The sequence below is a fragment of the Ochotona princeps genome, chromosome 10, assembly GCF_030435755.1.
Source record: "Ochotona princeps isolate mOchPri1 chromosome 10, mOchPri1.hap1, whole genome shotgun sequence".
Lineage (NCBI taxonomy): Eukaryota > Metazoa > Chordata > Mammalia > Lagomorpha > Ochotonidae > Ochotona > Ochotona princeps.
Window position 1 is genome coordinate 54,300,088 of NC_080841.1, and position 15,944 is coordinate 54,316,031.

General features: G+C 43.3%; 1 protein-coding gene across 7 annotated transcripts in view; it reads left to right on the forward strand.

Annotated features, from left to right (window-relative positions):
* Positions 1 to 15,944, forward strand: part of BEND7 (BEN domain containing 7) — an 88,896-nt gene that overhangs the window by 62,883 nt on the left and 10,069 nt on the right. For all 7 annotated transcript variants that reach the window (XM_058669460.1, XM_058669461.1, XM_058669464.1 and 4 more), the window contains one exon: positions 12,376 to 12,495. In XM_058669460.1, coding sequence (XP_058525443.1) covers positions 12,376 to 12,495 — 120 coding nt within the window. The remainder of the gene's footprint in view (positions 1 to 12,375; positions 12,496 to 15,944) is intronic.

The following is a 15,944-nucleotide window of genomic DNA, read 5'->3' on the forward strand; positions in this document are numbered from 1 at the left end:
TTTACATACCAAGTAGCCCTGGCTTTAAAAACAGAGAGGAAAATGCTTCACTTTCCCCCTCATTCGTTGACCTAAACAAGAGTCAGGACACTAATGTTCTGGGGAGCAGAGCGGTGGGCAGAGAGTACTGTCAGCAAGCACACGCCCTTCCATGCCTGTTGTCTAACTCAGAGCTGATGGCTCTAAGTCTTTTCAATTTTGTTTTGCTTGCGCTTCAGCTTCCTAATCTATACAATAAATGAATTTTTACCAAATAGTTCCAGGATGCCTTTCAAGTAGAATTTCTATAAGATTTTGAAACGTTTTTCTTTGTTTAGAAGAAAGTGGGGGGCCAGGGGCAAGGATGAGTGGAAACAGTTAAATCCAAGCTTGCTATTATACAGATCCTCATATTTGGCAGGCATAATCTACTCCCTTGAAATACAGAAAACACAAAGCTGTGTTGTGGCACAGCTCACCAAACAAAAGTGTTACTCATATTTCTCAGTAGTTACAAATGAGCTCTGCTACAGTCTTTCTTAAATCCATATGAGTTAAAATTGATGTTCCTTAATTTGATAAGCCATTTTTCCACTCTTTCATTTAGCCAGGGATGCCGCTGCAGAAAAGCTGAATGAAGGAAGACAGGGGATGTTAGTGTTTTCCTCTGGACTATTCTGGCTTCAGCTCTTTGAGAATCATGGTGATTAAGATTGTTGAACCTAAACTATCCCAGCAGCCTAAGGATAATGAAAAGAGCACTATGGGGTGTAGGTTTGCTCCCAACTGTCACTTACTCCCTAGAAACATGGTCTTCTCTAGGAAAAAGTGTGGTCTGGTTAGTTTTCCATGTCCGACAGAGATTCTTGATGGTGCAGAAATTTTAATCCAAATTCTCAAAAGTGAGCCTTAAAAAATTAAATGCATATGACAGAGAATTGATTATAAATGGGTATCCAGGACCCATTTTGTTAACAACCAACCGAAAATGACAGCCCCGCACAGTGTCAGCACTGAGTACAGGGTGGTCATTATGGTCGTGAGTGCCCCCGACTGCTGTGTCTGGCCTGACTGGCTGCCGGCATGCCCTTGCAACTCAGATCCACAAGCCAGTAGAGTATGCTCGTTTCATAAGTAAGTACATTGTTTGCAGTTACTATGTTTCTTAAATCTCCAACCTCAGACACACTTGTGAGAAATTCTTTTTGTTAGACTAAACTTGAAATGAACTGAGAGACTTAACATTTTGAGACGCATGATTGCCTACTGAAAAAAATTCATCCTTCAATTTGTTTAAATCACAGACCAGAGGAAAAAGATTTCTTGGATTTATTTCAAGAACCATTAGTTTATACTTGCCTATGTTCATTGTGCTAGCTGTGACCTAAAAATGTGAGCTTATAGTCTTGAGGAATATTAGCCATTGTTTTGTGTTTTTTATTTAGTTGAAAGGCAGAGAGCGCTCCCATCCACTAGTTCACTTCCTAACTGCTTCAGCTGGGATGGGCCAGGCTGCATCTAACCATGTTTCCCACACGGGTGGCAGAACCCCAAATATTTGAGCCATCATTTGCTGGCTCCTCAGGTGCATAGTAGCAGGAATTCGGACTCAAAAGCAAAACCAGGACTCCAGCATTTCAGTCCGGAACACGGGTGTACCAAGAGACATAGTAGCGGCTATACCAAATACCTGACCAAACACTGTTATTTTAAGTTACTGGGTAATTAAAAAGAATGAAATTATACCACTTGCAGCTAGATGGTCCCAAATAGAGACTATTATGCTCAGTGAAATAAGTCAATCCCAAAAAGACAAATATAGTGTGTTCTCTCTAGCATAAGGAAACCATCATACAAACTGGAATGTATAGTGGTGGAGTAATAGAGACTACCATATCCAGATGTGAAGACACAATGCAACATGCATCCCTACTTCCAAATCAAAGATGGATCCCAGTGAAACTATTGGACATATCTAGACAATGGGATGGTGGACTGTCTGACATTGTCTGTACCAACAATGTCGGGGCACACTTAAATAACGGACTGATGGAAATGTAACTCCTGTATATTTGTAACAATATGGGGAAAATAAGTTGGGGTGGGATTTTGGGGAGGGAAATCCCAGATTCTACAGAATTGTATCATAAAATTAAAAATAATTTTTTTTTTTTAAATCACTGGCTAACAAACTCAGGGAGGCCTCACTTCAGCTGAGATCACCTTTCAGGTGAGACATAAAAGATCAGATCAACTGATACCTTCTACCCATTAGTCCTTGCAAGTAAATTCCTGAGTTTTGTAGCATCACTCGCTCTGTTTTTAATGTTCATTTATTTTCACCTACTTGAAAGAGTGACACAGAGAAGTGGATCTGTCATTCACTGGTTCACTTCTCAAATGCTTGCTGTAGGCAGAGATGAGCGAGACAAATGCCAGGAGCTTGGAACTGTCTGGGTCTCCAACATGGGAGGCAGGGCCCAAGTACTTGAGCTATCATCGACTGCCTCCCAGGATGCATTAGCAAGAAACTGAATTTGGGAGAATAACTAGTACCTGAACCAGCCATCCAGTATTGAATATGGGCATCCCAAACAGTTGCTTAATGCACTGTGGTACAACACCCACCCTAACAACCCCTATACCTCTTTTTAAAAGGTTTTATTTATTTCAAAGAGTTGGGCAGGGGAAGAGACAGATATTAAGCATTCATTGATTCCAACTCCTCAAATAGCTATAAGAGATGGGGCTGGGCCAGGCTGAAGCAGGAGCTTATTCAGGTCTCTGACGTGGATACAGGGATCCAAGCACTTAGGCCATTTTCTGTTGCTCTCCCAGGTGCATTAGCAGGGAACTGGAATGGAAGTGGAACAGCTGGGACTTGAACTGGTGCCCATATGAGATGCCTACTTTGCAGGTCGTGGTTTAACACACCACACCACAATCATATCCATTCCCCTCTAACCCAGTCCTCTTTTAAAGGTGGCTGTCATTGCTAATCCCCAAAGTGTGTGTGTGTGTGTGTGTGTGTGTGTGTGTGTAAGGAGTATAATTGAGATCCAGTCATTGTTAACATTTCTGTGGCATCAGCCTATAAGAAATACTCTTGATTTGTTTGTACTGACTGAAGAATCACATTTGTTCCCATTAGTAGTAATCTCCCAGTTGAAAAGTAGAAGTAACAGCGTTCCTCTTCATCCTGAATGTGGTAAAGTCATTTCTTGAGATTCATTTCCTCTCCTCCTTACTCCTGAGCTTTAAAACAGATGTTACTTCATAGCCTGTTTCTATTTTTGATTAAGAATAAGAATGTTCTGCATTCCGTATTCCATTCCCTTTTCTTCACCCTGCCCCTCCCCCAGCCAGAGTAACCTAAAGGTAGTGCATGTCTTTCCCATTCATGGTTGGTTGGTTGTTTAGTTAGTTGACTGCTTGTGTATACAAATCACACCTGGTGTTGCTTAGTGTACTTACAAGTCTGCACACACACAGTATCATACTATTCTTTTACAGTTGGAGTTTGATTCACACATCCTTTTTTGAAGTTTATCTGTATCCATACATTGGTACTACTTTATTCATTTCAACTTCTAGCCACTGCTTGATAAGAGACAGGTGGTTTTCTTACCATTACCCAAGGCGGCAGTCATCCTCTTGCTACCTGCTGCTGCTCTCAGTTGCTCCATGGAATGAAGTGGGATGGCTAAGGGACAGCTCACTGCACCTGCGCCTGAGGTTCCACTCTGACTTGTCCCGTGGCACCCTGCAGTGACAGATACCTTCTTCCATCCACCCGCAGTGCATCAGAATGCCCATTTTCCCTCATTCTCGCCGACAATTAGTGTTATCAAGCTTGAATTGTCACCAGTGTGATTACTCTCAGCCAACACCTTATTGGTGCCTCAGTGATGCAATCCCTGGTGGTCAATGAGGTTGAGTGTTGTTCCACATTCACCTCTATTTAGTGGCTTCTCTGAATTTCCAGCCTCTTCCTATTTTTTCCTTTAGAAGAAATATTTTCTTACCAGAGTTCTTCGTCAGGTTACATGAGTTGCAGATAGCATTTCTTGTTTCCCAACTGGTATGAACTTTGCAGATGATGTTTTAACAAAGCAAAATGGATGCTTGCTAGGTTTCCTTTCTCTAATGTGTTTTACTATTGTGAACCCATTAAAAAGAAATTCTCCCTACCCTGATGACAAAATGTTGTTCCCTTACTTTTTTTCTCTACGTTATGTACGTTATATTTTATTTATTTTGTTTACTCCAACTGAAATTTACTTTTACCTGAAATATGAGAGACATGTTGTCATTGTTTCTCTTTTTAAAAGAGATTTATTTGCTTATTTGGGAAATGGAGTTGCAGAAAGAGAGAGATTGATTGATCTTCCATCTGCTGGTTCACTCCCCAAATGGTTATCATAACCAGGACTGGGTCAGGGAGAGGCTAAGCCAGGAGATTCATCCAGGTCTCCCATGTAGACACAGGGACCTAAGCACTAGCATTAGCAGGGAACTGGTTCAGAAGTGGAGCAGATGGGACTTGAGCCTATTCTGTAGGCAGAGGTTTAACATGTTGCCACGGAATTGGCCCCTCCTTATTCCTCTCGTTTTAATATCCCCCCTCTTCTTCTTCCTTTTTTTTTTTTTTCTTTAACTTGGAAGAGTGAAAGAGATACAGGGAAATCTTCCATCCACTGGTTCACTTCCCAAGTGGCCGCAATGGCTGGAGCTGATCTGAACCCAGGAGCCTTGAGCTTCTTCTGGATCTCCCACGCAGGTGCAGGGGCCCAAGGACCTCAGCCATCCTCCACAGCTTTCCTAAGCCATAAGCAAAAAGACAGATTGGGAAGTGGGGCAGCCATAACTTGAACCAGTGTCCATCTGGGGTGCTGATGCCACAGGCATAGGATTAGCTTGTCACCGCACCAACCCCAACACCATCCTTTATTGTACCAATTTGTGAACCCATCGTACACTGAGCTCCTTGCTTCCCATGTTTGCGGCCAGTCTTGTGTCCGCCTCTGAGTTAGTGCCACACAGCTGTCCTAATGCTGTTATTCTAATAGCTGAATATCTACTGGACCATGTCCTCCTTTCTATTCCTGCCTGTTCTCCTCTCCGTTGCATTTCTTCCTTCAGTGGTGTTGTTACTCAGTTGCACATTTAGTGCTTTTTTTAAATGAGGGAGGGTCTGAATATTCTTTTAATTTTATTCTGAAAATCTCTTTATTTCACAATCACCTGTTGAAAGATGTGGTTGGTTCAGTGATTTCTATTAGATGGAGGGTGGTTTTTGTTGTTGGAGTAGTGGAAAGAACTCCAGTGACTTCTGGATGAACTGTTGCCTTGGGGCTGCTGCCGACCTGTTGTCTTGTGTAGATGCTCAGTTTCTGCTTTTTTGCTTTCAGTAGCTCTTCGCCTTTGGCATTCTCCAGTTTCTTTTTACAGGTCTTGGGATATAAATTGTTTTAGCCTGCTGACGCATGGTGCCCCTTGGAACCAATTGTTCATGATTCATAAAATCTGTATTTTTTTTACCTACTATCTTTCAATTTGGCCTTTCCTTCATGCTCTCTCTTCCTCTGAAATATCTATGGGCATTTATGGGAATTTTTAACTAGTTTTTTGGATCGTTTTATGCATACTGATTTTTGCCATTTCGTATGTGGGGCATCTCACCCTGCTTTCCATGGATCTGCTGCCTCTTGTTTGTTTCCTGAAGCATTTTGTTGTCAACTCCGAGCTCAACTGCAGTGGGCCTGGTTTATTTTGTTTCCTCTTGTTTGCTTCCCCGTGAGAGTGTGCTGGGGCCCAAGTTGCAGGAGCACCCCTTCTGCTTCTCCTTTTGTCTGGAGCCTGGAGCTTACACTTACTCTCTCTTAGCCACTCATGCAGGTGAGCAAACCCCCAGACTTCAGGATGTCTACAGACTCCACTCCAAGCCTGGAATCCTCCCAGGCAGCTTTTTCTCCGTCCCCCAAAAAACTAGGCAGAACTTGCCTGTGGCCTCCCCACACCAGTGTGTCGATTAGTATTTATTAACAGTTCCTGGGGAGGCTGCAATTCCATCTCCCTCATCTACCACATTTCCTCATCTACAAACCTGTTACTCATCTACAAACCTGTTGTGGTTCTTGAGGCTGCAAGGCACAGCCCTGAGGACAGCTGCAGGGGTGCCATTGGCCTGCATCCACTCTTCCTACATTCTCCTCCAGCATTCTCCACTTTCTTCTCCCTGTCTTTATCTAACTCACTTCTTTCTTAGATTTTGGCCTAACCATACTTTACCCAAATTTTCCCAACTGTCTGCCCTGCTAGGAACAGAGGTCTCCCTTCCCTGTGAGTTTTGTATTTACTTTTGCAGTAGTAGTTGTATTCTGAATGGTTTTTGACCTTCTGTTTGCCTATAATGGCTTTCACTGCCATATTTTGAGGACACGGGGCCAGCTTTTCACTAGCAGCTAGCATAGTCCTGGCATGTTGTGGGTATATTCCTGAGTGAATGTGCGTTGTTTTTAAAATACGCACACAGTAGGGTTCAGGTTCAAATATGAAACACTGCTCAGCTTGTGTCCAGTATCTGATAAATGACCATCCTCTACAGTTGCACTGAGTAAGAATCAGCAAAAACAGATAGAAAAAACACAAAGCATCTCCAAAGATCCTTTGTGTGTCTCACAATGTGCCTCCAACGTCTGTGTGTCCCAGAGGCCAGCCTAAGGGAAACGAAGAGCAGCCTTGGCAGTGCTCACTCAGCATGCTGAGTTTGGGGCATAGAGAAAGAGCAGTGCTCTCTTCAAGAAGGCTCTGTGGTTTGGAGGATCGTTCAAGTTCCGTTAGGAACAAGATGCTTTACAAGGCTGCAAGTGGAGATGTTTGGAAATGGAGGCTGCCCTGGGACTATGTCCCTGTCCCATAGGCCACCCTCCCTGTCCCTCAGGAGCCCTGCTCCTCTGTGCATGTCTCCCTTTCTTACCAGCTATCCACCTCCACTTACGTCCTGTTTCCTCACAATTTGCCACAGTACATCTTAGCTGTTCACACCATGCCATCAGCTTTGCTCTCCTTGCCTACTATTCTCAGGAACAAGTCTGTGCCTCGGCTTCTGTAAGGTTGGGCTTGAATTCATCAAGGCTCCAGGCAGGCTGCAGTGTAGAGAACACTGGTACCCAAAACCCTGCCCACTGTGGCAGGAGGATGGGCTGTTTCCCATGGACATCGCAAAACTTGGCCAGCTCCCACACCACAGCTTTGGTTCTAACACAATGTCTGCCAGTCAACCCTCTGTTTATCTCTCCACTTCTAGCACCATGATCCCAAGAAGTGAAAGTATTCAGCTGTGACATCACATATTTCAGATGTAGAAAGAACCTCCCTCCAAATACACATTACTTCTCGTAGTTGATTCGCCAGTCTCTCTTGTAAGTGCAGGTGTTGTGTGTAGGGGAAGACTTGGACCTTACTGCCCATGTGGTCTGTTAACATTGGTCATCCTTAGGCCAGGAACAATTGCACCAAGAGATGGAGGAACGTAATCTATGCCTAACAACCAGCTATTGCCCTGGCTTTTTTCTCTTTTCTCAGAGGACCTCAATTGCTGCAATGACTATTATTTCAAGCAGTTATTAGAGCAAGTGTCAAGCCTACAATTTACACATTTCCATTTTTCCCACCGAACTGAGGAATGGCACACCAAATATTGTCATAGTACATTACCTACCATAGTAAAGCCATGGAAAATTTAGGCCAAAATCATCAAATCTCAAGTTCAAGATACTGGTCCAAGTGTTCTGTAGTAACAGAGGGTGACCATTGTTCACGACAATTTGTTGGAACTAGAAGAGAGGAGTTCAAGGGTTCCTGACACAAAGAAATATAAATGTCTAATGCAATGGACATGATAATTACCTTGATAATCTGATGTACATGTATCAGATTACCACACAGTACTCTAAACATATCTACAATTATGTGCCAGTTAAAAAAGATCAACATGAAAACACCTACACTGGCATCCTACCTGTGGTCCAGTTTCCATTTGCAGCTTTTCCCTCTGGCTCTTCCTGCCTTCCTGGTCTGAGGGCACAAGTGGGCGATGGGCCAGAGCCTTAGGCCTACCTCTGTTCTCTCTGCCCACTTCTTCTCTGTGCTTCTAGTGGCATGGCTGAAAGTAACCTTGCATGTTCAAGTATATAGCACGGAAGTAGTTCCTTCATGTTACTTTGCTTATATTTAGAATTCAGCCACCCTTCTTGTGTAATGCCTGTGTAGTCTTCTGTAAGAAACAGTAAATAATTTATGTGGAAAATAATCCCTAATAGCCTAGACCGTTCTTTAACCTGTCCATACTTTGATCTTTGTCATCTGTTCTTTAGGATAGCAATATCTACTCCATTAGTTATTACAAAAATTCCATTAGTTACCTATGAGCTGCATGACACACATCTCAAATAATAACTTTGAGAGAGCACAAGGAGCAAGAAGAGAATGTGTGACAAGTACTGATGATGTTCTCACCAAAGGGAGGGTGATGATGATATTTCACTCCCCAGGAATCCATGTCATTTTGCATGTCTCCACCTGCAAGCAGTCCCTGGTTAGGTGACTGATTGTCGCCTGCAACACTACTGTTGGGCTCTTGTCCCTCCCTATCCACTCACAGACTCTAGGAACTTGGCACATCTGACAAGGAGCCAACCTTTATTTCTGCTTGATGCTAATCTGGTTGGTTTGGCCACATGTAGATACAAGGGAGTGGCCTACCCCAGCAGTGGGCTGTTTGTTGCTGCTGGCCAGTTTGTGGAGGAGTTCATTCGTATCTGCACAGCATGGTGACTTGTTTGAAAAGTTTGTACCTTATTCTGCAAATGGAACCCCCCCTAGGATCCACCGCGTGAATTGGATGGCTGCATGGGGAATGTGGCCATTCTACTCTGCTCTCAGGTGGTGCATTCAGCATGTCGGCCATGCCACTGAGCACAGTGCTCATTGATGATGATATTCAAAGCCACATTCCTCAGGAAGGATCTGCCCGGCCACCACCGTCTTATTCATTATTTATGTACAATTAAAGGGCACGCACGGTTCAGACGAATGAAGCATCTGGGGAAAGTCATTCTTCATGTACGGATCAAATTGAGCATTTGTCATTTCTCCAGTGACTTAGCAAAATTCTCTGTCTTGGGATCTTAAATTATATTAAGCAGAGTAGATGTTTTAACTCTTACTTAGCTTAATTGTTGGCCTTACTCCACTTACTGGGATTATTTGGGCTCGTTTGAAATTAGCCTTCACTTCTCCTTAACATATTAAGATAGGAGGGTGGGGGAATCTTTTTAGAACATATTGCATTCTAAAAATGAATGCAAATTATTCAATGATTCTTAATGACCCACTATTAATGAAGTAGGAAGCCCTATGCATTAATGCAGTATCTCTTTTCACATCATTACTCCTAATGGAACTGTTACCAGGATAATAGCATGACCTTTAGCTGTGGAATCAGATAGCAAAAATACATTCTGCTTACCCATATCTTCTATTCACAGAGCTATTCACTGTTGTCACATCATTGCAATGACAGTCTTTTGGCCCCATTCTAAGAGAGAAGAGGGTTTTGTCTTCAGTAGATAAATTCTAGTTAAAAGTCTCTTTTATGTTTGGGGATAGAGTGGACTAGAATGCAGATAGCTTACCCAATGGAACTATTTACCTGTGAAGGCTTTTTCAGAAGTCTCAGAGGCTAACCTAGGAGTTGGAGTTTTCCTCACTGCTTCCCACTAAACTCAGTGTTTTAACTGAAGGTAGAAAACATCAAGTGTGAAGGTGGTTGTTTCTTTGTTGTTTGTTTATTTGTTTTGGTAAGTGATAGGGTTACCTGAGAAAGGTCTGATCTGAAACCCCTTGGGGTCGGAAGGGGTTCGGGAAGAAGCTCTCCATGGCCATCCCTTTTGGCCTCCCCAACATGGTGACTGACGCACATGGTGTCATTTTGATGTTGCCACAGTCCAAAGCCTAATTTGTTCATCGAGAACCACGACTTTCTAATGTGTGATCATGTCGACCCATTCATTTTGCAGTCTAAGGAAAGAGGCGTTGCTATGTAAATTAATTGTATAAATAATATTACAAGTGGGAAGAAGTTTACCTGCTAAGACAGTGCACTCAATCATATTTTTAGTACACATTTTGGTACAAGTAAATAAGATGCTAAGTACAGATTTTTTTTTCTATTTATTAAAGCAGAACTTACGGGGACCTTTTGGTAGATTTCTAATTGGCAAATGTTGTTAGGGGCACTTAAAGGTAATGAAACCTTGTTTCTGTAAATATATCAAGTTAAGACTTCCTACTGATTTAGGTAAAGCCATCCTCCCGCAGTTAGTCTAAATCCGTGAGCTGCTATGTTGGCTTCCAGTAGAAACAAAACTGGAAAATTTGTATATCCAGATGATGTTTCTTCAGCTTTGGTTCAGTGCAAGGCACTATTTGTTAGAGGTGCCTGAAGGGAAGCAGAAACAATGAAGACCATGAAGTTACTTATAACTGGTATAGGGGATTTCAAAGCATTCCTGCCCTTCAACAATCCTGTTTCCTCTGGGTCTTTCCCAGGTGGATGCAGCTTTCCCCCTATGTACCACCTGTCATGCCTTGTAGAGCCTGGTTGCTGTTTTTCATGATGCTTAATCCTGCTTCCTAACCATCACTCCTCACCTCAGCCAGGGCTGCCCTGGAATCTTTCCCCTTATGATGGCTTATGTCTCCCTGGCACCCCAGGTTCTGCTCCCATCTTGGATAACCTCATCATCCTCATCGTGTGGAAGGTTCCTCTGAACCCTAGCCACATACTGTCTGGACCTCATCCTGGTGACCTTGACCTCAGCCACGTTTGAGTCCTCCCACCTTAGCAGTCCCCTGCACAGCTGCTGTCTTACACTCTCTGACTCAGGGGGCAGTTCTTGACGTCTCCTGCCCATCTCCATGAACCCTGCTTACCAGCCCCACTGACAGTGACATTCCCTGACAGCTGTAGACAGCTCAACTCTGCAAGCCATCTTCTGGCTCCACTTCCCAGGTCGGTGGGGGTCAAAAGGGAAAGACTGCAGAAGCGACATAATTCACTCTAGGTGGCACCTTCGAGGGCTTTGTGTCCCTGTTCTCCTGCCAGATTCCAGCAAAATCCTGACCCTAGACCTGAGTCCCAAGAAAGAGCTGCAAGGGCCTAGGGGAAGAACCCCGCTGTGCAGATTGCTGTCACTCCAGCTGCTGCTCGGCTGCTTGCAGTTGGTTCCCCTGTGCTCAGAGCCCATTCTGAACATCCCCTCACTCTGTGTGAGTCCCTCACCAGGGAGTCTACTGAGAACCGGGAAGTGAGCACTTCAGGATAGAACCGCTTCGAACTCTACCCTCTGGTTTCAAAGGAGGCTGGCTGTTTCTCTTCTTTTAGTTCAAGGACAAAGTCCCTCCTTCTCTGTCTTTGCCAACAGTCACATTTCAGCATGCAGTGTACCCACAATTTTGTCAATGTGTAATAGTAGCTTTTTAAAAGATGCTTTTGCAGTTTAGTAGGTATAAAGTATATTTCTCAGTTCTTTGATTTATATAATAGGGAACGTATTACCTAGTGTTTTCTGCTAAATACACTTTGTTCACTTATTCATGGAGACTTTTGAAGTTGCCTCTTTAATTTGAAAAAAATCTTACACATCAAACATTTTCAGTTCTATTTAGCACATCTAGCTTTTCTCATTCTAATGAAATGTTTGTTTTTCATTCAGTAGAAAATGTCCCTTTGCTTGTAGTTGAGTCTGTCAATATTTTCCTTTGTCATTTCTTTTTTACAAGAAACCTTTAGAAACATTAAAATTTCCCAGTGTCTTAAAGGCAGTGCGATGTGACGAGATGTTGGCCCTTGCAGAGAGGAAACTGAGGAGGCAGGTTGTGAGGTGCTCAGGAACGGAGTGTGCAGCTTTTTTTTCTATGTGTAGCCGCATGGATGTAGCTCAAGGAGAAGGAGCAGTTTTTGTATGAACAGCTTAGGTTTTCTAGCCAGTTTCATTGCAAAGCACAGTATAAGGGATCTTTAAAAAACTCACAGAAACTGTCTTATGAAACACCTAGGTGTTTATTTCAATTTTTTCCCCACCAAAATTAGTTTTTCTTGTAAGTCCACTTTTCCACGAACACTGTGAAGTACCTTGCACACTATATGTAATCAGGACCCAGCCAATCTCCATTTTTGCAAAAAGAATATTAACACGGAGATTGACAAAGACATGCGCTGTGGAATTGACATCATTCAGCGAAAGACTTCTTTCCCCCTCATGTTCCTTGTTCAGATTTGCATATTTTAATTTGTTACAATACTTAACTCTATTTCGTATTTTCTTTCAGTCTTCACAGAAAAGTACTGTACTGCTAACCATGTGGATAAACTTCCTGGCCCCAGGGACTGGGTACAGATTCTCCAGGATCAAATTAAACTGGCCAGAAGAAGGTTAAAAAGAGGCTCAGGTAGGAACAAGCTGCAAGGAGGTCACTGTGGAAGCACTCCGCAGCTCTTAGATATTGTACAGTGTAACGCCTCCCCTGAGGTGGTGGTAGTGCCTTTTTTCTTAACGAAGAAGCTCCATGAGCATACTTGTGTTAAAAAAAAAAAAAAAGAAAAGAAAAAAACATTGAAATTTGTTTGTAGCTTTTCATAGTACACATTTTCTACATATGACAGGAAGTGCTTTCTGCACCTTTGTGTATAATGTGCTATTTTTTGCTCTCTTAAAGTCTTAGATAAAATTTGAAACTCACCTTAAGGTTGGTTAAAAATCATGTCAGTCCATTTGCTCTGAATAGTGTAAGCAAAAAAGGTTGCTAATCTCATTTGTGGTCTGATGTGTCATGGACAAAAATGAATCTCTCTTCTGTGGTTTACTTCAGTCTGCCTATTGATTTTTATTTGTTTGTACCTGCATGCTTTTATAGAAGTACTGGTAGCTTAAGGTTTAAAAAAAAGAACTATAATCATTCTACCAGGAACTCCACATCTAATATAAAGGAATTTTATATCAAGTAAGAGAGAGAATGTGTGTGTGCCCGTGCTTGTAACACCTGGGTAATCCTTGGGTGATTCTTCCAGGAAATACAAAATACCAGTTGAATTATAACTATTTGCAATGGATCACTTGAAGTCTCAGTCTCCCCAAGTGACAGTGGATCAATTTACTAGTGAAGAATCCTTTTATGATCAGTTCTCTCCCATCATATACGGTGATTGTCTCTAGAACACTACAGACCTTTAGATCCATTTTTGTTGTTGTTGTTTAGTTTCACAGCCATTACAGAAAACAGGATAGAGATTCCTCAAAAAATTAAAGACAGAACTAAACTATCATATGAAGTAGCAGTCCCTTTACTGAGTATATATAGGTAACAGAAACTAAACCAAAGTGTCAGAGACATCGATGTTCATGGCTTCCATGTTCATGGTAACATTATTCACAACAGCCAAGGCATGAAAACAATCCAAGGCAGTGGTATTCAGACACAGTAGCATGCTCTTCAGTCTTTACGAAGACAGGAATCTTGTCATGCACAACAACATGGATGAGTCTTAAGGACATTATGGTAAGTGAAATAAGCCAGGCACTGAAAGGCAGTTACTGCACAATATCTTTTGTATATGGGATCTAAAAACTAGAACTCATGGAACACAGAGGAGAACGTACCTACCAGGGACTCTGGGGAAACAGACCCTGGTAAAAAAAAAAAAAAAAAAAAAAAAAAATTCCGTTAGATAGGACAAATTCAGGCTATCTGTTGTAGGACAGGAGACTGTAGTATTTACAGTATCTACTCGGACATTTGGCATAGTCTTACTCACCACCTTAGGACACCGGCAGTCCATATCAGAGTTCTGGGATTGATGTCCTGTCTCTTTCTCCAGGCCAGTTTCCATATATGCGTCTGGGATACAGCAGTTGATGGGTTCTATCACCACATGAGACCCAGATCGGGTTCCAGGCCCTTGACTTTGGAATTGGCCAAAGTTCAGTTTACCCTAACCCCATGTGTTACAGGTAGTTGGGGAATGAACCAGAAGAAGGGAGATCTGTATCTCTCTGTCTCTCTCTCCCTGTAATTCTACCTTCCAAATAAATGAATCTTTAAAAGAGGAAGGGAGGCCTGGTCCAGAATCCTAGAATTCCATGTGGGTCTCCCACATGGGTGACAGGGGTCCAAGCACTTGGCCTATCCTTTGCTGGCTCCTCAGGCATATTAGCAAAGAACCAGATAGGAAGAAGAGCAACTAGGCTTAAACTGCTACCCACAAGGGATGCTATGATGCAAAGCTGGCTGCTAACAAATCCTTTTCCCTTCCCTGAAATAGGCTAATCTCTTGCAGGGTAATGGTTTGTCTCTGCCTGGGAAACTCAAAGGTTGTCTTTTCCAAGAGGCTTCACAAAGCTGACCTGTGCACTTTAACCTCTGCCACCCTAGAAGTGAACGTCTCTATTCCTGTGTGGACAGGGACTGCATTGGAATTGTGCCCATGTCCCAAGTGACTAGACGTTCAAGAAATACTTGCTGAGACTGGGTATTTAGCCTGTTAGCCTGGAATACCTGCATCTGGTATTGAAGTGCCTGGGTCAGTCCCACCTCCTAGCCTTAGCCTGGCCCAACCCTAAGCATTGAGGGCCTTTGGCATACACCAGTACATAGGAGCTCTCTTTGTATGTCTGTCTCTCAAACAAATTCCAAGAAACATTTGTTACATGAACCAGTGAATCAACCCATATTAACAGAAAGGAAGAGACAGTTGTCCATGACAACAATGCTTTGTTGTTAGCCTGGTCAAAGTCATGTGATAGCCTGAAGAATATTTCATCACTTTGCCCGTGTGAGCTCATGGTGCCAAAGGCCTTGGGGCCAAGGTCCTGGGACTCTTACAGACACCTTGTAATCACCCCAGAAGCCCCTCCTGCCTCCTCACCACCCGCCTCCTTAGTTGTAGTACCACTCTCTGCCCAACTTCTTCTCTCTGCCCTGACCCAGAGCTTCAGAGCCTGCTGTGCTGGCCACACCTCACTCTGAGCAGATGAACAGACAGACATCTGGAAAGATCAGCTTCCTGTCAGCATAACTCACACACTGCATAATTCAGTCATGAGTCACATCACAAAATCCCCCTTGTGTTACTTTAGTCCCCCAACGCTTCAGGTTCCTGGAAAGGGCTGAGTTGGGAGTGAAAAGGAAGAAAATGTTTTACGGTTGAATGCAGCTCTTTCCAGAAGCAGTTGCCCAATAAGTTTACCCAACAGAGAACAGAGACCTGTACCTGGGCACTGATGTCACACTAAGAATTGTGTCTCTTGAGTTTTATGCCCCAGATGTCATGCCAGAGTACATCCAGCAGAAACAAACATAGGGTTGATGGGAGATGGCTGAGAAAGGTGTTTGCGGCCAGCTGATGTTAAGATGATCTGTGCTGGCTGAGTGTGTAAGAACCATCACTTACCTATTGATCAACCCAGTGCAGACCACCACCACCATCCCATCCCCGCTCCATAGACCCACTGTATATTCATCAGATTAGAGGGAGATCTAACATTTGACAAAGGGCCACAGTACTGGAGAAGCAGCTGCCCAGTTCTTACTGAGCTGCCAGGCAGGCTGACAGACTCCTGCACGTGCAGCTGGTCCCTCCCAGCTTCACAGGTGGGAAGACTAGCAGAAAGTGAGAAACCCTCAGGGCTCCTTGGGAGCTTGAAGGGAAGCAGCTGTATGGATTCTGAGTGTTGGTTTGCTGGTTTAAATGCTCCAGAAAAAAGAGGCCGAGGGCTCTGTGTACAGGTGCCTCTCCCTGAGGAGGGTGGTTAGACGTCCCCAAAGGACTCAGTAGGCTGACGTTTGAGAGAACCCTCTGAAGAGGCTGGGAGTCCTAAGCCGTAGAGAGCCATTGCAGGAGG